At 45.0% G+C, this 21,861-nt stretch overlaps 2 protein-coding genes across 5 annotated transcripts in view; one reads left to right on the top strand and one right to left on the bottom strand.

The window, feature by feature from the left end:
* The window catches only part of ARHGAP26 (Rho GTPase activating protein 26), a 597,030-nt gene that overhangs the window by 168,126 nt on the left and 407,043 nt on the right, over window positions 1-21,861 (top strand). The gene's annotated exons all lie outside the window — the stretch shown is intronic.
* Window positions 1-21,861, bottom strand: part of FGF1 (fibroblast growth factor 1) — a 64,467-nt gene that overhangs the window by 4,162 nt on the left and 38,444 nt on the right. For 2 of the 3 annotated variants that reach the window (XM_005302848.4, XM_065554975.1), the window contains 2 exons: window positions 10,479-10,680; window positions 859-962 (listed from right to left, as the gene is read on the bottom strand). In XM_005302848.4, the coding sequence (XP_005302905.2) occupies window positions 859-962; window positions 10,479-10,647 (273 nt within the window). In that variant the 5' untranslated portion in view covers window positions 10,648-10,680. Of the gene's footprint in view, window positions 1-858; window positions 963-3,099; window positions 3,283-10,478; window positions 10,681-21,861 lie in introns of all 3 variants that reach the window. The other variant, XR_256484.4, reaches the window with a different exon arrangement.

Genomic DNA, 21,861 nt, shown 5'->3' with positions numbered 1-21,861 from the left:
ATAAATCTTCACTGATAGCGCACCTGGAGGACTCGGTGCAGTTTCTGGGGTAAGAAGGTGAGGTGGAGCAGGGCCCCTGTGACAGATGCACATGCTTAACAGAGAAATCAGCAATTGTATGTCATACCAAAATTAGGGTGATCTCAGGTCAGTTGTTAACAGACATCATGTGTGGCACTAAGTGTCCTCATTGGGAGAATGACTGGAAAGGCCGAGGTTTGAATGGCTTGGAGACACTGCTACCTTCTCCCTCATACAGGTGGTCCCTGCAGATCACGGCTGAGGCAAATTGGCAAGCAGGTGGCTGGGAGCTATGCTGCTTCCTGTGGTTTACTTAATCTGAGAACAGAAAACTTCACCTCACATCAATACCTTTTTGGAAGCACTAAATTCACCTAGAAAGGATGTTGAGAAGTTTTAAGCTACAATGCAACATTTGCATCATAGAATGAAGAGTCTGATGTGATGCGTCCTGAAAAAAGGGAGTTTACAAAACAGGACGATGGCCAGCCCCAGGGCAAGCAGCTGCAACTTCACTGCAGTCTATGGGCAAGAGAGAAGTTTTGGCCAAGAGTTCCTAATAGGCTCTTTCTGAAAACTGGCAGCTGAAAAGACACTATAATGATGCTGCTACTGCTTCCAACTATGAACGATAATATGTTAAATATTTTGGGGCACCGTTACAAGCTTTTATTTATTTATTCATTCCAAAAATAAATTTGGGTAAAGAGTGGTGATCCAGCTGCAAAAATAACAAACAGACTAAATGTTGCTTGTGGGTTACATTACTCAGAGCTACCAGATTTCTGCCAACCTCAAAATTCTCAATGTCTGGTACCACATCAACCTCATACTTACTGATCCATATAAAAGTCCATTGGTATCCATAGCCAAAAACTGTCCAGACTCAGTGCTCTTTATATATACTTCACCCACGCTTTCCGCACTTAGCTGCAGCTGAACTGAAAGTAAAAATAAAACAACAAAAATAAAAGAAAAAAAAACAAAAAAAAGGCGTCACAGATATGGCAATGCTTCTAGGAAGGTTAGCAACGGGAGAGAATCGTATGCTGATCCAAAGTGCCTGTTCATAAGGGTGAGACTGTTTGTAAGGGAGACAATATATTGCTGAAACAGTAATAACCCTTCCTTGTCCGATCCCCGTCCCCGTGTTTTAGGAACGAAGGGCCAAATTTTATTTTATTTACATCAGAGGAAGACATTTTTTTAAAAAAGCACTGGATAGGGATTCAGGAGATCTGGGTTATAGTTCTACCTAACAAACCTGCTCTCTGACCTTGGCAAGTCACGTAGTGCTTTCTGCCCCTCAGCTCCCACCAGTAAAATAGGTATAGTAATAATCTTTTCTCCCATCCTTTGTTCCTTGTCCATGCAGAGTGCTAGCTCTTTGGGGAAAGCACTGTCTCTTACCACGTGCAGCTACAGCAGATAGCGCAACAGCACATAGCACAAGCACAGCCGTGATCTTGGTTGGAGCTTATTGGGGCTAATGGAACACTAATAATAATAGTAATAATCCAATGACATGGAGTTACTCCGATTTCATGTACATACTCTGAGAGCAGAGTTCAGCCCCAAATCTTTTTTTATTTAAAAGTTTCTTAATCATATAATGTTTTGAGTTCATGTTTATTAATGTCTAAGTGTAGTTATTCTCCCAGCAAAGGTACTAAGGGTACTAAATAAGTAGGAAAGGTCAGTCTCCATCCTAGAAAATATCTCCTTTTGGAGGCAGGTCAAGTGATCACATTTTTATACTACTATAATGTGGGTAGCTGCCCCGCCATGATGTAAACAGAGAGGGAAAACAATTGGCTACTGAAGAAAGCGTGGATAGTATAATGCAGTGGTTCTCAAACTTTAGCAACCTGAGCACCCCCATTTTGATTTAAATATTTTCACAGACCCTCAGCCCCCTGCTCAGTCCCCACCTCTACTCCACCCCTTCCCCCAAGTCCCCATCCTTCCTCTTCCTTGCCTCTTTCCACCTCCTCCCCCGAGCATGCCCCGTCCCCACTCCTCCCCCCTCCATGCCTCCTGTATGCCGATGAACAGCTGTTCCGTGGCGTGCAGGAGGCACTGGGAGGGAGGGGGAGGAGTTGATCAGCAGGGCCAGCGACCCTGGACATGACTCATGGACCCTCTGGAGTACCCGCAGGGGTCCACAGACCCCAGTTTGGGAAACTCTGGTACAATGTATTAAATCTCTGACCTGTCAACTGAGACTGCTAATAGGGCGCCAGTTGGTAGTGAATTTTGTGACATGGAGAGTTGTCCACTAGGAACTGGACTGAGACCCTGAATCACTTCAACACAGGCCACCAGACTTTGACTTTCAGTCACTACCAACCTAGACTGGATTTGAACTGGTGACTTTGACGGGGGGAAAGCTCTGTGTATCCCTGTTGTATCGCCTGAGACCAGCGAGCAGGTCCTAGTGTCTATACCACACTTGATGTCCTCTTACATAAAATTGCATTTTTAAAAAAACTTCCAATTTGAGCTGCGTGGACACTCTTTCCTGCTGGTTATCTTTCTTCTTAGTTCACTCTGATTGTCTAGGCAAAAATGATTAAAAACCCAATGCTCATTTCTTTCAAAAATATATTTCCACTAGGGAGGGGATCCAATACGTAATAATGTATAGGGAGCATTCTTGAAAACTCTTTCCATTCAGATAGAAGACTTAGATGCTACTGTGATGGGCAGCTAGGCAGAAATATTGTAGCCAGCTCTAGTGTGAATAATTGAAACATCACTTTAAAACAGGCAAATAACTATTGCGTTCGTCATGTGAAGAGTCTTACAAAATCAGGATCATGAAGCATCATATTTCTAGGCCTCCAGTCAGTTTTCTTCTGCCCCGGAAAGACTCATTATCAAATAGTGTTCATGACCTGGGGAAATCCAGTGCCACTGGGAGACAAGTTTGAAATTTTTTTAGCTGATTCCTCCCTTATTTTATTTTAGTCTCATTTTGGTAAGATAAAAAGTAATATCGTCTCTTGAAATGACAGAAGCCCTTGTCCCTGTGAAACCTTTGTTGCTATGGCTCAGTTCCTTTAATCAGGCACTTACTGTTCAGTAAATAATGTTTGATTAGCAAATTGGATGGGAGCAGATTTGCTGTCATTTGTGACTCCTTTGTTTGCTCTGTTCAAATTGGGATCTTGCATTCAGCACGTCCTTGAACTGGAACACCACCAGTCTGCTTATGTTCTGCTCAGAGCTGCATTCCCAGAACCCGGTAAAGGGAGTAAACTAGGAAGGAGAGAGGGAAACAGGAAGAGAGGCTGCTACATAATTAAAATAGTCATACAAGAATGAGAGAGAGCATCCACCCACAATGAAGAAGCAAAGTCTTCTCTGGCTGGCTGTACAATTTCTAGGCTGGTAGCAGGCAGCAACGTGGCTGAATGGGAAAAAGAAGAGAGAAGTAGTTTGGGAAGGAAAAGCAGGCAAGAGCCCATGCACGGATTCCTCACAACCCTCCCCACCGGAACTAGGTAAAATAGAGAATAATTAAGAATCAGCCCCAAACCTTTGTCCATTTTTGGAATTGAGCATGAACTTCACGTTTAAGAGTCCAAAATGTTCTGTGAAGTTTTCTTTCTTTGTCTGATTTCCAGAATCAGAATTGCCTGAATATTGCAAGAAAGATGCTGCTGGTGGGATTACTAATTAGAACTGGATGCATGGGGGGAGAAGTGCCAGAAAGATTGTTCTCAGCAGATCTCCTAGCCAAGTTTGCACTCAGATAACTATCCAAAACTTTGGATGCTTATGAGAACAATCCCCAAATTCCAAATCTTTTGTGATTTGTGCATGAGCGAGCATTTGCAAATACAAACACACGCTCCATTAGCTCTATCGTCAGGAAAACCTTGATAAATTACAGATCTTCTCTTCCCCTTTGCTTTCTTATGACCAGAGGCTCATTGTTTTCAGTGTGGCATTGGGGATGACCTTATTGCTTCTGAGTAGAGTGAATTATTTTGCTGGTAGCATAACACTCAAGAGAAATAAGAACCCACTGAAGTGGGTTCTTGGCTGCTCCCTGTCAGTCAATGCTTTCTACCAGCCATATGAATAACATCCAAAAGGGAGAGTCGGGCCAGGTGAGGTCACCAGCCTGCCCACGCATTGAGGGTGTGTTTTATTGGGCAAATTCTCATCCCACTTAAGTATCTATAAAATATAGAGGCATGGAACCTGCTTAGCTCATAATTTTCAGTGCACAGAAATGTTCTCTGTACCCAGGGTTATTCCATTGGCATGTATCCCTTTAAGGAGTTTCCTCTATAAATATTTTTCATCAGGATGTCCAAGTTTAGTAGCTCATTGACACTCAGATCCTTTCTGGCAAAGGTTTGCAAACCGACATCCTTCAGCAAGCAGCACTGGCGACATGCAAAGGGGAGTAAGCAGCTTGTCATGAGTGAACCATGGTGGAGAACTCGCCACGGTAGCTGGCCATTTCCTTCTAGCGCAACCTGCTCTGATTCCTTGCTGGAGGAAGAGATCAAAGGAAAGGATACACGTTCTTGGTGCCTGGAGCTGGCAAAGGTCTGGGAAAGTAACAGATTTCCCAGAACTATTCCTGATTTTGGGGTGGCTGAGTCTGGCACTCAAAAGTCGCCGCTATGTGGTGGCCTCTAGGTAATTAGTTGATTGCCACATGCTAGTTCGTAGTGGGTAAATATCCGTTTCACAAAATCACCACCGCTGTTGGAATGCGTTGACACTCTTGTTGGCAGTTTCAGCAGAGACACTAAAGGCTGGATGAGCCTAGAGGATGAACTGCTTCTCACCTGGAAAAGCAGTCCCCAGCTCAGGGCTGAGGGAAGCTGGGGGAAGCCTGCACTACCGCTGACCATGCCCTGCCTGTTCTGCAGTTTTATCACTGCCACCTCAGCTAAATCGAGCATTGTAAAAATACATAAAACAAACTGGAAAGGCAACACTGGTCACTAGCAGCACCATCCACCTCCCCAGTCCTGTCTGGGTTAGTGTTCTGTGGAGGCCCCAGGCCTCCCAGCATTTCTGATTGACAGGGTTTTGTTTGTCCAGTTCCAGGTATTTCCCGCCCTCCCCAGCCCTGTGTGTCTTACTTTAACATGGGTTCAGTTGGGTGAACTGGCATGACACCAGTGTTCAGAAATGACTGTCTGAGTCCCAAAATAAACCAGCGCTTAGGTAGGGTTACCATATTAAACAAATAAAAAAAGAGGACCCTCCACGGGGCCCTGGCCCCGCCCATTTCCCACCCCCATCCCTGCCCCAACTCTGCCCCTTCCCCGCCCTAACTCCGCCCCTCCTCCTTCCCACTCCCAGCCACGCGAAAAGGGCTGCCCGAGCGCTACTGGTTTAACGGTTTGCCGGGCAGCCCACAGACCCTGCGCCCCCGGCCGGTGCTTCCCCAGCGCAGCTGGAGCCCGGGAGGGGAAGTGCCCAGCTGGGGGCGCAGGGTCTGGAGGCTGTCCGGCAAACCGGGAAGCCGGTAGCGCTTGGGCTTCGGGCAGCCCCTATGCCTCCGGACCCTGCGCCCCCGGCCGGGCACTTCCCCTCCCGGGCTCCGGCGGCGCAGGGTCCGGAGGCATGGGGGCTGCCCAAAGCCCGTAGCGCTCGGCTCTTAAACAGAGCCGAAGAGTCAGGGGAGGAGCAGAACCGCCACGGCCGGAGGCTCTGCTCCTCCCCTGACTCTTCGGCTCTGTTTAAGAGCTGAGCTGCCCGAGCGCTACCGGCTTCGGGCAGCCCCCATGCCTCCAGACCCTGCACCGCCGGAGCCCGGGAGGGGAAGTGCCCGGCCGGCGGCTGGGGTCCGGAGGCAAGGGGGCTGCCTGAAGCCCATAGCGCTCGGGCAGCTCAGCTCTTAAACAGAGCCAAAGAGTCAGGGGAGGAGCAGAGCCACCGCGGGAGGGGAAGTGCCCGCCTGGCATTTTCCCGGACATGTTCAGCTTTTTGGCAATTCCCCCCGGACGGGGGTTTGATTGCCAAAAAGCCGGACATGTCCGGGAAAAACCGGACGTATGGTCACCCTAGCTTAGGCTGTGATTGCTCGTAGGAGATCATAAGCTTATGTTCCTAGACACATATGCCTATGAAGACTTGTGAGGTCAATTTATTTGGCCACTGGGCCCAGAACCTCTGTGTCTTTGTTGGTTTAGATCAGACACTTACTATTAAAGGAATGTATAGCAGTTTATAGGCTTAAAAATGTATATTCCTAGGATGCCCCTTGGCAAATGGTGTGACTTGATGTTTGCTGTGAGACTCAAACCTTGCTGTGTGTGTGAGGGTGCATAGGGGCTGCAGTGCCACCCAGACTTAATCCCAGGTCCAGTATCTCAGTGCCAAAATGGCAGAAGTCTGTTCGGTGCATACAGCACTTTCAGCACTTTGACTTGTGCATATTGTGAGCATGAACCTGCCTTCCAAAGAACCCCCCATGTTTGTTTTCCCACCTCCTCTTCTGAGCAGGGTTTGAGAAAGGTTACATGCCCAGTTTATTCTAGGTTAGAGACTTCCCGTCCCTTGCTATGTTTACTCAAAGTGAGGTCATCCTCCTTCAGTCTGCTGTGAGGCTGTTTGTGTGTGTGTGTGTGTAAATGGCATTTATAATTAAAACTCTGCCACAAACTGGCTTTCACCAAACAAATAAAGCGCTAAGTTTTTTTCAAGTGCTTTTCTTAGAATTTGTAAAGCACAGCTGGCTTCTCCCAACACCACTCTTTAGCCAGATACAGCTGCAGTGTGTAGTCCAGCTATATTCCAGTAAATATTCAGTAGCAGAGTTTACACATGCAACAGAAAAGGTTCCTGCTTTGAAATCAGTGCATTGAGACAGTGTGTTCTCATGAAGAAAAGCATAGCCTTACAATTCATAAACCCCGGACCACCTTAAGACAGAGGCTTGCTGTAGTCATTCCTTTTCCCATCCCTGCCTCCATCTCCCCATCCAGTTCCTGCCTGGCATTTATTTAAAAAAAAAACCCTCCCAAGCATTTTGAAAGTGTAATAACCTGAATAGCTTAGAACTTTCAAACAGATTCCTTGGAATTTAAGTCCATCTCTTTTCCCTGGCACAGCTATTTTCTATAGTACGTCGGAATGCTCTTTAACAGAACCAGTCATTCTGCAGAGCTCCAGATTAGTTCAATAGTGAGCTGTTGAGGGCTATGGGCTGAGGAATCCCATGGAGTTTTGGGACCAAATCCTCAACCCACTCCCCACTCCAATCTGGATGCTTTGCACTGCTCAGTTAACGCAAAGCAGCCAGAAAGCTCCCTTAAGGTAGCAACTGGGGATTATTCTATTGTAAGAAAACCTCAGGTGGCATAAAGCTGCATAACCAACTCTACACCATCTATTCACTCTTCCTGGAAGAGGCGGCACGTCAGGATTGCTTTGCATCCCAACAATCTCCAGCTGGTGGTATGGTCCCAAAAGAATTGATACTGCCAGCGGAACCCGGAGCAGACTTCAGGTCCCCAGTTTGAGGAAGCAGTAAGGTAGCTGAAAGGAGGGAGCGAGTCCTTCTTGGGTCCTGGATCAAGCACAGCTTTGTCAGATCCACGGATCTGGCCTTGGGGTCTTGCTCATCCAGAACAGGCTGGGTTCCTTACAGATGTAAGGGAAAGTATCCTTATTGACTAATATGATCAGCTACTGAAGAAGCCAAACATCCATCCCTTCTAGCCAGAGAAGCATAGAATTTGGTTTTTCATATCACGCTTTCATATAATGCTTGGTATCCCATAGCACTTTACAAAGCAATAATAATAGTAGTATATGGTTTGAACATGGAAGAAGTGAAACATGAGAATTTAAAGCATGGACAACAATGCCTTACAGTTGTACAAAAGTTTTCATCCTGAAGAACTCCAAAATGCACTTCAAAAATGTTTAGACCTCTGAAACGCAGCCACGCCTGGGGTGAAAGGTAGCAGCAACCAGTGCTAGCAGTGTGGGGAGAGAATACTCCTAGCCAAGAGTGCTGGGAAGCTCCTACTCTTACTTACTAATCTTTGTATGAGATCATTAATTCCCTACACAGAGTAGGCAGCACTTTGGGTTTGTTTTGGGTTTTTTTAAAGGTCTCTTGTCCCAGACCAACACACTGTAAAGTGCATAATTATCTGCCTCATTAGCAAAGCAATATGGAGACTCAGGAGCTGAGCACTTGCAATGGGAAGAGGTTGGGAAAGAGAAACTTATTTGGCAAGATGGGTGGAAACTAGAGGAGTCACATGGCGTACATGTTGTATGTGATTCATAAAGAAAATAGTAATTTTACACAGGCTTGGAAGTGTCCAAACATCCATAGCCAAGGCATATGTGAGCCCAGAACGATCTGCCAGTGTGAAGGAAATCAGATCAATGTCAAGAATGCATTAAAAGCCCCGTTTAACCCTTGCTAGGTGTGACTGAATCTTTTGTATGTGTGTTGTAATCTTTGCATGGATGGGTGTATTGTTAAAATAGTTCTGTGATTCTTTTCCCAGTAAAGAAATGATAGCACCAAAAAACTGCAAAATTTCATTCTTTTTTTTTTTTTTTTAAAGAACTGTGAGTAAAAAAAGTCTGCTTTAAATCATCATAAAAAAGCATCCAGAAAAAAGTTGCTGTAATAATCATTTATGCGCCTTCATGCTAAAGGACCCCAAAACAATTTATAAACTTCAATTCCTATTCAGTTGATAGCCGGGGATTCCTTCACCTACAACTGAAATGCATCTGCCATTGGGGTGAAATGCACCAGCTGTATGACAGTGCACAGCAATGCTATGTAGTAGTTAAGGACTGGAAGCGAAGAATAGTTCTGCATCTAGTTGAAACAGCAGGGGAACTTGGATACGCAGACTGTAATTACCCAAATAAGGGTACTCCTGCTAATGTGTCATGGGATCTTTCAAAACCTGTATGAAGGCCCACTCCTAGCAGCACCACGTCCCCTAAAACCATGCTGTGATGTTGCTTCATTACAGACTGAAGCTGGCCTGATGAGAAACTGTATCTGAACAAACTGAAACTTTGGAGAAGTTCAGCTCTGAATAGTGCCGCTCAGGCCCACCTCGAGTAGAGACTTGGGGGAAAGGAGGATTCTTGCTGAATCAACTCTAGGACAGAGCTATTTGTGAGCAAACTAAAAGAGCTTGTCAGCACACTGGGATCTCCTTCTAAGGCAGGTTCAAATGTATGAAAATGCTCCTTATGTCTGAAGATGCATTTATACATTGGAATATGGAAATTGTAAGGCAAACGGTGACTTCTGTGTGAGAAGTTTATCTCTGCTCTGGCTAGCTTGGCCCAGAACAGGTCCCCTTCTGACTCATCTGTTGGAGATGTCTGTGGACTGCAGTGATTCTGATTCCTGTCTTGACCCTAGTAACATGCCGGTTATGGAGGGGAAAGAGAGAATCCAGCCACATATGGGAACTCTGATGACTAGAGCCCTGCGTGGATACAAAATTTGGATCCACATCCATCTGCAAACATGGTCTGTGGATATCCACATCCACAGATTTGCAGGCCTCTACTGATAATTGGTTAAGTCTCTCTCTTAATATTTTGCTACACCAGTTGGTAGTCACAACAGTACTGTGTGTCCTTTATACTACAGGAGCACAAATAAGCACATAAAACACATAACCAACTCAGCATAGAATTAACCATACTTGTTTTGAGAAAATAAGTGCAATATGAGTGCATTTTTAAAATGATAAATCACAGAATAACTTTTTTGAGCTGAGTCTTTCCATTGTTAAACCTGCACGTCCCTCAGGAATGTACTGCACTTTGCTACATAAGGGAAAAGAAAAGTTAACCAATGGCAAGAGTAAATCCTGTGCAAAGCATTCCAATAGAATACATGACACATGCTTAGGAATCTGGGCCTTAACACTTGCTCCAGAGCATGACTTAACTTGCAAAAAAGGCACAGCTGTAACATCATAACAACCCTACTACCATGCTGAATCTTCTAGACTGAGGGAAATGCAGATACCATGTTTGACGGCTGAGTTTGCAATGTAGTATGTTGACATCCTCCTAAACCCCTTCTTCTAGTTGCCAACTAACTGTGTAAACTGGTAACTGTGCTTCAGTTAGAATCTCAGTCTCTCCTGCTGTGGTCAGTCTTTCTGGTTTATTTTTTTAATGACTAATTTTATATTTAATATTTTGACAAATGTGAGGTATTGTACATCCTGTATCTCTGGAGAGTGTATATATAGTAGACCTTGTTTCACATGCTGAACCTCTGGATGGTTTGTTGCCATGTCAGGAGAGAGAACCTGGCATAGAGCATAAATACTCTACCTATCCCTTCTTGGCTGGAAAAGCAGCTGATGTGTAATGCCAGCCTCCCAGAGAAAAAGGAGCAGTAAGGTAAAGGCAGCACTAGTCATATAAGCCAAGTAAGAGCTGTGTCCTGAACACATTTCTGATTTGCTTACTGTGTTGGTCGCTTCGGTCCCTTGTCCCATCTACTTTGCCATCTGGAAGTATCCTCAAGAAGTAGCCTCCGTTGCTGCAATACAGGAGTTTGGGCTTCTTGTAGTTCCCCAGTGGAAGATTGAATTTTTCGGTCAGGGCGGTGAACGTTGTTATTTCCCCTTCGGCCATCTCCGAGTCTCTCCCAGTGGCACGGCTTCAAGACTGTAAGAAATTCAACAGGCTTATGGCAGCGAAGTATGCAGCACATTTCTTGAACCCACACTTTTAAAGGAGCAGGGAAGGATCCTAGACACACCTAGAGGAGTCACTGACAATTGTTTTAAACACAGCCTCTGCAGGTGATTCGTGCAATGGATGAGCCAGTGACATACTACAAAAGGTGGGGCTCCTTTAAATGTTGATAGTTCCCTGTTGGCTGTAGCCAGGATCATAGGGACTCGTTTCTTTTTAAAGTTATCGTTCCTCTCTCTCGACACATGTACTAAAAGTAAATGCTCAAAAAACGGTTTAAAAAAACATACAATGTCCGATTGAAACTCACAAGAGGCAGGAAGCTCAGAGTTAATGACTCTCACTCTGCCCCTAAGCTATTCTGAGCAGGTTTTGCAACACATATTGTGTACTACATAGTACGTACTGCTTCAGACCGCCGCAATAACACAGCACACAGTGGGTTAACAGAACAGGAAGGGGGTACCTCAGGGGATCGCTAATGGGAGTTGAAGCCTTTTCACTTCTTGGGCACCAGTTTGGAGATAGCTCAGGTAGGCAGGGCCAGAAGGTATACCTGCTTGGTGATTCATAGTATACAATATGAGGTGATTGGGTCAGTCTAGTGTTCACTGGACAAGTGACTCCATCACATTATCGTAGCAATAGGCACCCTTGGTATCAAGGCTCAGCAAAAATGTTGAGGACTGAGGGCCAAGTCCTCAGCTGGTGTAAATAGGTGCAGCTTTACCCCAGCTCAGGATCTGGCACTCAATGGGTCTGGAGAGAAAGAACTACCCTCTAATCTGTAACAGTGGCTTTTCCCAGGGGGATGAGGGGTCCTGGAATGCCCATACAGAGCCCTTGCCCTGCCATTCCCAGTGCTGGATCTGTTCCGTGGATAGAGGACTTTGGTCCTCAAGGCTGACAATTTGGCACCTTTTCATAAGAAGTTCTGAATAAAAACATCTGGGAATTCATGTGTTCAAGGGTTATACTCTGTAATCCACGTCCAAAGAAACACTCGTGGAAAGGAGCTTTGAGAAATATAAATGTGCTACATTCAAACATCAGTGTCTCACATTCTTTTTGTTCTTTAAGGTACCTGGCAGGAAGCACTGACCTCCATTTTAGCCAAATTTAATGTTCAAAAACAAAGGCATTCGAACCACACAAGAATCAGACACCACAACACTCTTTACAGCGGAGATGCTGACAAGACCCATAATTCTGCAAGCCAGGACTTTAGATTAGCTGAATTTATAGTGAGGTACAGGCTCATCTGGCTCTAGGGTGACCAGATGTCCCGATTTTATAGGGACAGTCCCGATATTTGGGGCTTTTTTTATATGGGCTCCTATTACCTCTCACCCCCTCCTGATTTTTCACACTTGCTACAGTATCTGATCACCCTATCTGGCTCTAATTTTCCCAGTATTAAATTCTTCCAGAGCACACAGCAAACTCAGTGGCAGCTTGATTTGTAGACACAAATATATTAGTGTTAGTGACGGGCCGACTTCAAAAGGTTCTCTGGATTGATTTGGATAAGAACCCAATACACCTCTACCTCGATATAACGCTGTCCTCGGGAGCCAAATAATCTTACCGCGTTATAGGTGAAACCGCATTATATAGAACTTGCTTTGATCCGCCGGAGTGCGCAGCCCCCTCGCACCCCCGGAGTGCTGCTTTACCGCGTTATATCCGAATTTGTGTTATATCAGGTCGTGTTATATTGGGGTAGAGGTGTAGTTTACATGCTATTCTAAGCTTATCCATGCTTATCTTAACTTTTCAGATCTAGAAAATGATTTTGAAATCTCAGGCAACCAGTGTCTTATATACCACGTTCTATATATTAATTGCTTACAGACAAGTGGATTGATAGACACAAAGACGACAGAGCACACTGTAATTCAAACATACATATAACATAGAGGGTTTATTTTTATTGTTTTCCCATAACTATATTATAAACCTCATCTGTTTAGCTTTGATCCTGCTGCTAATGCATTACAGAGGAGATAGAGCTACTCTGTATCTAATAGTTTACATGCTTCTGTCTCATGACACTTACAACCTGACCTGAGAGAAGCTAAGCACCTAGAACGCCCACTAACTTAAAAATAAATTGCAGGTGCAAATCTGAGTACTTGACCTCTGAATGCCTGACTGCAGGTTGCAAGTACATCACATTTACAAAAGGGAGACCGCTACCTCAGAAAAAATAATTTTTTGACCCAATATTTGGTTCCCAAAAAGTTGGGGTGGGGGAGGTTGTTTTTGTAGAAAAACATGACAAATTGTCCCAAAAGGACATTTCCTGTGGAAATTTCTGTTTGGATGAAAAAGCCTGTTTGTTTAATCGAAAAAATGTCTTGAACAAAACATTTCAACCAGCTTTGGTAGACACGCTCATTTCAGGCCTTTTTTCATTTTCTTTCTCTCTCAAATGTGGCCTTTTTCAGTCTTTCCCCAGGAGAGGAAAACACTGGAAGAAAAAAGAGGAGAAGACTGATAAGTTCTGTGTGAAATTCTTTCTGGCGATCATCAGTTCACGGCATTGTCTCTCCCTTCATGAAATTTTGCTCAGGTACTAAATCACTAATACTCAAAAAAAACTGAATGTTATACAGAGCCTCAGCAGCATATTATTTTAAACCTTTCCCTGCTCCTCCAGGATAGATTTGAACTTGTTTTATAAGTTACATTCTCTGGAACAAAGCCTGGGAAGCATTCCTTTATCAGACAAATATTTCCAAAACCACATTGGAGGCTGTTTGGTTCTCCCTAGTTTTGAAACCACCCATAAGTCCAGTTCTGCCATATGTTACAGAAGTGCATACCTTGTTAAGCCTAATGGGGAGGTGTCTGGGTAATACTGTAAAGAGTGCCCTATTTGTCAAACTGTATTCTCCCAAAAGTTTGTTTTTGCTTTGGACCCATCCATATTGCCAAAATTACTCCTTTGTGTATCTCCAAAGAAAGACGACTGATGTGTGTAACTGCCTCTTGTTGATGTAATTGTTTCTTTAACGAATGAGAGCACCTGCATACTCGGAAATGGCATATTTGGACTTCTAGTGTTTTGGAATCAGAGCTTCACAAGTTCCAGTTTTAGCAGAGATTATTCCTGGTTCACGTTTTTTGTAGCAGTTGTGCTGTATGAACGCATGGTGGCACTCTTTGAAGTGGAAGCATTCTTTCTGGAATTTGCCACTTTGAAGATGATATATCTGTAACATACGATAGCACTGGATGCTTGTCCAGCCCCATGCATTGGCTTCATTAAAGAAGCCCTAAGACAGTTAAGGACAAGCCCAACTTTTCTTGGTAGTGCTCTGAGGCTAACTGACTGGTATCTTAGAGCCTAAGAACATAAGAACGGCCATACTGGGTCAGACCAATGGTCCATCTCGCCCAGTATCCTGTCTTCTGACAGTGGCTAGTACCAGAGCTGTAGGAGTAGTGCACAGAACAGGGCAATTTTGTAGAGATTTTCTCATCTTCATCTCTTGGCTTCTGGCCATCAGAGGTTTAGGGTCACCCCGAGGATGGGGTTGCATCCCTGACCATCGCATTGTATGAAAAAGTACATCCTCTACTTCGTATTAAACCTGCTGCCTATTAATGTTATTAGATGACCCCTGGTTTTTGTAATCTGGGAAAGGGTAAATAACACTTTTTTTTGCACGCCATTCATGATTTTAAAGACACCTATCATACCCCTCCCCCCGCCCCATAGTCTCTTTTCTAAGATGAACAGCCCTAATTTCCATGTGTGGAAGCCATTCTATACCCTTGATCATCCTTGTTGCCATTCTCAGAACCTTTTCCAATTCCACTATAACATTTAAGTCTTTGTTAACACAATAGTCAGGCAGCTGAAATTAGAGACTTCCCACACCGCTCCCAAACCTCACCCTCTCTCTATTGATAAAACTAAAGTATTTCAGCCTTTAGTACCAACTCTCTCTGGGGCTTTCTCTGAACAAAATCAATCATTCCAAATTATATATAGGGCTTTAGTGCTGTCTGCTATTTTTTTCACTGGGAATGAATCTAAGACCAGTAAAATCATTTCACTTATTAGAACTGAAGCTGGTCTTGAACCCGTGTTCCAGGGTAAAAGGAACTCAGGAGTTTGCAAAGTTTATGACAGATTTCTAGACGTGAACATCCCAAGGCCAGAAGTTCAAAACGGGATCCCAGAAAACTGTTGCAGTAGCCAAAATAAGTGAGTTACATGTTTCCCTTATGTACTTGATTGTTTGGAGATCCAAGTGCATCTATGGATAGCTTTAACAGAGCAGCTGCCTTGGAATTGTTTCTTTAATTTCATGTTATTCCTTTAAGGATTTACTCTATTTTTAGAACATGTTCTTGCTTGCCAGCTGCCTTTGACTCCACAAGAAAAGTTGAATGAATACTATTTTCCACTCTCATTGTCTCTCTTTTCTAGCCACTAATGCTGTTCTCATACTTTTATGACCATGTAGTTGGTATTCTACACACAGTACCACTCATGGCCCTACGATTATACGTTTGGCAAGAATATATTAGGTTTTATGGGAATGAAAGAGTGAGAGTGGACTCAAACCAAAGACAACATAAAAGGCCTTATTTTGCTGGGTAAAGGCCTAACCTCTTAATGATTAAATAGCTTGGAGTGGAATAGAAAACTGTATCCAAGATGCTAAGCTGAGAGACATCTCTCTCCTGCAGTTACTTGGTGCCCCACAGGGAGAATGAAATGGTCCCAAAGGAAAAGATTCTATAAGGAGGAGGTGCACAATTGCTGACAAATCTATACCAGGAGTTGGATTAGGACAGTAATTCTGAATCTGAATATTTAGGCACTTCTAATTAATTTGGGCTCGTGTCTATATGCCAGAGACTGACTATTTGTAGTTATCCTCCTCTGTTCCCTCTCTAGATTTGATTTCCCTTCTTGTTTTTTGTGGACTCCATGTGCTACAATTAAGTGAAAGTAAGTAACTTACTTATGGATGTGGTGGATTCTCCTTTTCTTGAAGCCCATAAATGAAGATTGGATGTCTGTCTAAAAGATATACTCTAGCTCAATGAGAAGTTATATTCTTGAGGCAGAAATCAGTTGGTGACATTCCCATGGCCTGTGTTGAGCAGGAGGTCAGACAAGATTATCATCACAGTCCCTTCCAGCCTTAAATTCCCTGAGTCTGTGAATTCATATAAAGAAGTCAGTGGCTAGCTTGACATCCTGGGTATCATGTAGAGTGGTTTAGAAGATGTGTGTAAAAACCTTCATGGTTGAAAGTGAACTGCATAGCTCTATCTGGCTGGTCTTGGCCAGGTGTGATGTTCAAATACCATCATAAAGGCCAGTGAATTAACTTAACCGTCAGGAGAGCAGAATCTTAACTACACCGCCTTGCTTCCCCACTGAGATCTGAGAGGCTTGATTTATGAGACAGTTGGACATCTGGTTTCTTCTGCATTTCACTAGTCTCTGTTCACAAGTACAATGCAAATCCGCAGAGCTGAGGATGGGATGGGATGTGGTTGCTCTGCAACCTCATTGTGCACAAGAAGCCTGGTGCCCTTTGTTTTTTGGCATGTCACCAGCAAAGAAATGGGATTTTAGCACCATTACACCATTGCAAAGGAAGACACTAAAACTTTAAGAATTAGAAGTTACCTTGAGGGAGGGGGGAGATGCTTTTAAAGGAAGGTTGAACCTGTGGTTTGTGAATGTCAACTGTAACCATGTCCTTTTAAAATTTTAGCACATGGAGCTAAATAGCATGCAAGCCCCGTTAGGTAATGAATACAGATGGGGCTGGGATCTGAACACCCAAGAACTTTTCCAAAGTTTGGATTTCATTCCAAACTTTGCCACCAGCCATTCCTTCTGCAGTGGGCCAAGCCAGCAGTTTTGATGTGATCCCTTCAAAGTTGGAGCTGAATCTTACAGCTCAGGCCTATCTCTAGTAATATGTAACCTACTAATCCTTTGTATTAGTTCAAAAATAGCAGACAGAATATGGGGCTTATGGAAAACGAGTGATGTCCTTTCTTTTCATTTCCCACCTTCGTATGCATTTCCTATTTCAAAATTAGTACAGAATTCACTGGACAAAAAGTATTGCTTTCTTTGCTGTTTACAAAGATAGCATTGGAGAAATGACTAGAGGAATTGGCAGGGTCAGGGGATTGCTAATGGAATAAAAGATCCTTTTACCTCTAGATTGCTGGGTCAAATCCAGACTAAAGCAGTTGTGGCTTAAATTGGTCTACTGGATAGAATGCTGGGTTGGGATACAGGAGACCTGGGTTCTATTTCCTGCTCTGCTGTGTGATAATGGACAAGTCACTTTGCCACAATCTATGCCTCAGTTTCCCCATCTGTAAAACCTCCTTTGTAAAGTGTGTTGTTATGTACTGATGAAAAGTGCTATCCAAGAACTAGATATTAATTTCTAGTCTAATGGCTGCTTGGTGGTCTATCTGAAGTACACTGGTGGCCTCTGTCTGGTTCAAAGTGGACCGGGGCAGATTTGGTGGGGAAGTTTGCACTGCTGGTGCCTGTATTGCTGATAAACTTTCTGTCTTTTTCTTCCTCAACAACTCTCTTTCTGTCTCTAACAGCATCTTTCAACTGCCTTTTCTCCTCTGATTTCTCCCGCCTCACCCAACCTAGCAAACCTTCCTCAACAGCTTCACTTTTCTAGATCAGCTTGAGAAAATCTGCATAGTAATTTCAAGCACAGCACAGTGAACCAGTTCCTTAGTCACAGATGACTGTGGCAACTGCAGCTCTATAGGTTGGCTCTGTCTGCACTGAAGAGCCAACCAGAACTGGAGCCTTCTAGAATAATTGGCCTGTGGTTCCTACATTGAGTCTCTCTTCTGCAGGCCCTCTGTTGACGCTGAAGGGCTACAATCTCAAAGTGAGCCTAGGTTTTAAATTTTCTTAAATAGAAACACAGGGTTACATGCACAAAACCATGTCCCATTGACCATGTCTTAAAGCAGGCCTGCACAACATGCGTCCCAGGGGCCCGTGGGGGTTGAGTAGGTGGACTCACTGTGTGTGGCCCGTGGGGGGGTGAGTAGGCAAGCAGCGGGTGAGGGACGGGGGCTGAGGGAGGGGGGCTGAGTAGGCGAGCGGGCGGGCAGTGGTGGGGAGTGAGTAGGCGAGCCGGTGGGGGGGGGGGGGGGGCTGAGGAGGCGAGTGGGCGGGCAGTGGGGGGGGGGCAGGTGAGCCGATGGCGGGGGAGGGGTGGTGAGGAGGCAAGTGGACGGGCAGTGGCAGGGGGTAAGTAGGTGAGCCGGCGGGGGGCTGAGGAGGCGAGCGGGCGGGCAGTGGCGGGGGGGGGGCAGGTGAGCTGGCGAGCCGGAGGGGTGGGGGCTGAGGAGGCGAGCGGTGAATCGGTAGCTGACCTGTTCTACTGATCTAGTCTGGCTCCCATCCCCTTTCCCATGGCCGGCTCCAGGCACCAGCAAAACAAGCAGGTGCTTGGGGCAGCACATCTTAGGGGCGGCATTCTGGAGCTGGCCATAATAGGCGCTGGCTCCGGGGCATGGGGAAAAAGTGCCCTCGCTGCCCCAGCTCGCCTCCGCCTGCTCCCCTGAGCACACCGCCGCCGCTCCGCTTCTCCCCCCTCCCTCACAGGCTTGCCTGTTTCGCGCAGCAAGGCTGGGAGGGAGAAGCCGAGTCGCGGGGCGTTCGGGGGAGGCGGCGGAGGTGACTGGAGCGGGGAGCGGTTTCCTCTACCCCCCCATTACTTCCTGCGCCCCCCACCCTAGCTCACCTCTGCTCCACCTGCTCCCCTGAACACGCCGCTGCTCCGCTTCTCCGCCCTCCCCTCCCTCCCTCCCAGGCTTGCCGTGCGCGAAACCGCTATTTTGTGCAGCAAGGCTGGGAGGGAGGAGAAGCCAAGTGGTTGGCGCTCGGGGGAGGCGGCGATGGTGGAGCTGGAGGTGAACTGGAGTGGGGAGTGGTTCCTCTACCCCCCCCCGTTACTTCCTGTGCCCCTCCACCCTATCTCACCTCCGCTCCGCCTGCTCCCCTGAACACGCCTGCTCTCAGGCGAGGGAGGGGGGAGAAGCGGAGCAGCGGCACGCCCGGGGGAGCAGGCGGAGCAGAGGTGAGCTAGGGCGCAAGGTGGTAGGGGGGCCCACAGGAAGCAATGCGGGGGGGAATGCGGCACGCCAGGGGAGGAGGCGGGGCTGAGGATTTGGGGAAGGGGTTGGGAAGAAGTGGAGTTGGGACGGGGACGGGGGGGCACAAAAAAAGGCGGGGGCAGCCAAAATTTTGTTTGCTTGGGCAGCAAAAATCCTAGAGCCTGCCTTCTACGCCTTCCTCATTTACACCTCATTCACTCAACAGGGCAATTGATTACAAAGTGGGGGGAAGATCTTATTCTACTCCTAGCAAAAAAACATTTTTCTTTTACCTCAATTATACTACCTTAGGGGCCCGCTATAACATATTACCGAGGTTCAATACTGCTGTTTCGGTGGGGCGGCGCTGGGGAAGGAGGGTTTGTTTCCGCGGGGCCAGTGGTGCTGGGGTGTGGAGGGTGTTTCGGCGGCGCTAGGGGGGTTGTTTCCGTGGGGGCGGGCGGCGCTGGGGGGGGTGTTGTGTTTCGGGGGGGGTTGGCGGCGCTTGGGGGGTTTCGGCCCTCAGCTGTTTTCTTTGGAGTAATATGGCCCTCGCCGCTTTACGAGTTGTGCAGGCCTGTCTTAAAGACAGATTTGGGTTTGAATCAAATGCACTAAAACAATACTTGGCTACAGATATTGTTCTTTATAAAGGGAATAAAAAATGTTCTAGAGAGTCTAAAATAAGCAGATCTACAATATGAGTTTGGAAGAATCAGTGAAAAAAGTGTAATTGATAATCACTTGTCATTTACGTTGAAGATTATCATGTAGAGCTAGAAAGATCTTAACTGGATAGGGGCCACATTCTGTTACAGCAGTGTAAATTTGGAATAAACAGGAACAGAAATTGGCCATTAGTCTTCAGTACCTATAGAATGCTAGTAACCCATGAAAAGCATAATTTTAACAAGTCTTTAAAGAAATGGGCATACCTTTCTCATCACAGGTCAGTGACTACTTATCAACTCAGTAACCTGCTAAAATTTATTCTAGCTATGTGGTGTGTATGCAATATTGTGTAATAATATTGACGCCTAATCCTTTGTAAATTTTACATGCAACTAATCTCTCAATATATACATTTGTATGTTCTGTTTTTTTGGTAAACAGACTTACTATAGAACTATAGTTTTAAAAATCTATTAGCTCCACATGTTGCAGTGCTCACAGAAAATTTTGCATTAAAAAAATCAGAAGAGAAGAATCCAGTAACTCCCTTTTCATAAATATATGTACCATCTTCACTGTGTCACTGTCTGTGAAATTGGAGTTTGCACCTGTATTTTAGATTTGCTTGAAGAGAAGGATTGGTTATATTCATAATTTTGGTCCTGCTGTGAAACAAATGTTGGTACTACTGAGGGTCACTAGAGGGCGATGTTACCAATAGTCTAACCTTCTGTTTAACTGACTGTATAGTCAGTCAGAACATGAGGGATGCGTGTTGCCAGTTGTGAGACAGTTCTGTTTAGAAGCTGCTGTGTACAATAGTAAAGTTTGTTCCCTGATGGTGCAGAACTACTGATTACAGGATACATTCACACATGCAAACAAAACCATTGCCTGGTGTCAGAAACATTACAACCCCCTCATAGGAATAATAAATTCTCGTTATCTGAAGGCAACCGGACTCCTGCTGTGACAGAAGGGATGCTGCCTGATTTCCTGACCTGCTGAACTGCGGCATTAAAGTTAATACTCGACACGCTGCACTGTGATCCAATATTCGGCTAAGAGAGCCTCTTTGTTTTCTGACCAGTCTCTTTATAAGCACTTGACATTCCTGTTGACATTCATTGGACTTGTGTGCATAGGGCAAGGAGAATAGCCTCCTAAATCTTCTGTTCAGAGCAGCAGCCTGTTAAGAAAAATTCCATTGTCCCCAGTGAAAAAGAGGTAATCTAAAATCAGCCTTTGTTTTTTAGACTACTTCTCTGTGGAGGGCTAACAATAATATTATCAGGGGCCTAGTCCAAAGCTCATTGAAGTCAATGGAAAGACTCTTATTGATTTCAGTGGCCTTTGAATCAGACCTTGAGAGAATTGCTACTCTTCTTATTAAAACAAATAAGGTGCAGAATGTTTACAGCGATGTGCCGAAGCCCCTTTGGCATTACTACATTGTCTAGCATAATCAAACCATACGTCTACCTCAGTACTCCTCCCCCCTCCCCACTTTTCACTCCAGGCAGAGGGATTAACCGGGAACTTCCTAGGATGTTTATCTACCACTCGAGAATGGGAAGCAGTTACAACAGGTAAAATATTTTAAAAGTATTTAGGGCTCTGGCTCCAGTCCATCCATTGTCTATCCTGATAGATTCCTGAAATGCTGTTTGCTTACTAATGTGGAACTGAATGTCACCTCTGCAATGGGGAATTGGTCATGGTGAGAAAAAAGATCCAAGGAGTCGGAGTATGCTGGAAAAAATTCCCCCCACTAGTTAGAAATTTTCTGCATCACAAATTCTAGGAATCCTTTTATAGGTTGTTTCTCACCTAGGAAAAATAATGACAATGCTACGTACAGGAAGGATTCGATTTTACCAGGGAGTTTCCAAGTTCATTAGTTGCTTTATACTGCTCCAATATTATGGGGCAGTCAACATCCATTACTGTTACATTCTACCCATAAATGTGTCTCTTGCGTTCTTGCATGGAATTTTCTTTAATCAGAGCATTAAACATTCTGGGCCATATCCCACCTTTTGATGCACCTTTGCATTAAAAAGCCACCCTCTGAGTATCTTTTTAAGATGGAACATAATAAAACAATGCTGTACATTAGCAGGCTCAGAATTCATCTATCCCCACACTCTTGAGAATTCTTATTTTTTGCAAGATTGGAATTAAGAGTATGATCAGCCCTCTTGTTCACTGACAATGGCCAGCAACTTTTGAGTCAACGATAATTAAAAATGGGAAGGCAGTAAAGCCTTCCTATATAGAAGCCTACTGTAGAAACCAAAAAGCTGCTCTCCTTATTCTTTTAAAATCAGATTTTTAGGGCTGCTGCAT

The sequence above is a fragment of the Chrysemys picta genome, chromosome 8 (assembly GCF_011386835.1).
Source record: "Chrysemys picta bellii isolate R12L10 chromosome 8, ASM1138683v2, whole genome shotgun sequence".
In the NCBI taxonomy this organism is placed as follows: Eukaryota; Metazoa; Chordata; order Testudines; family Emydidae; genus Chrysemys; species Chrysemys picta.
This window is presented reverse-complemented; position numbering and strand designations above follow the sequence as displayed.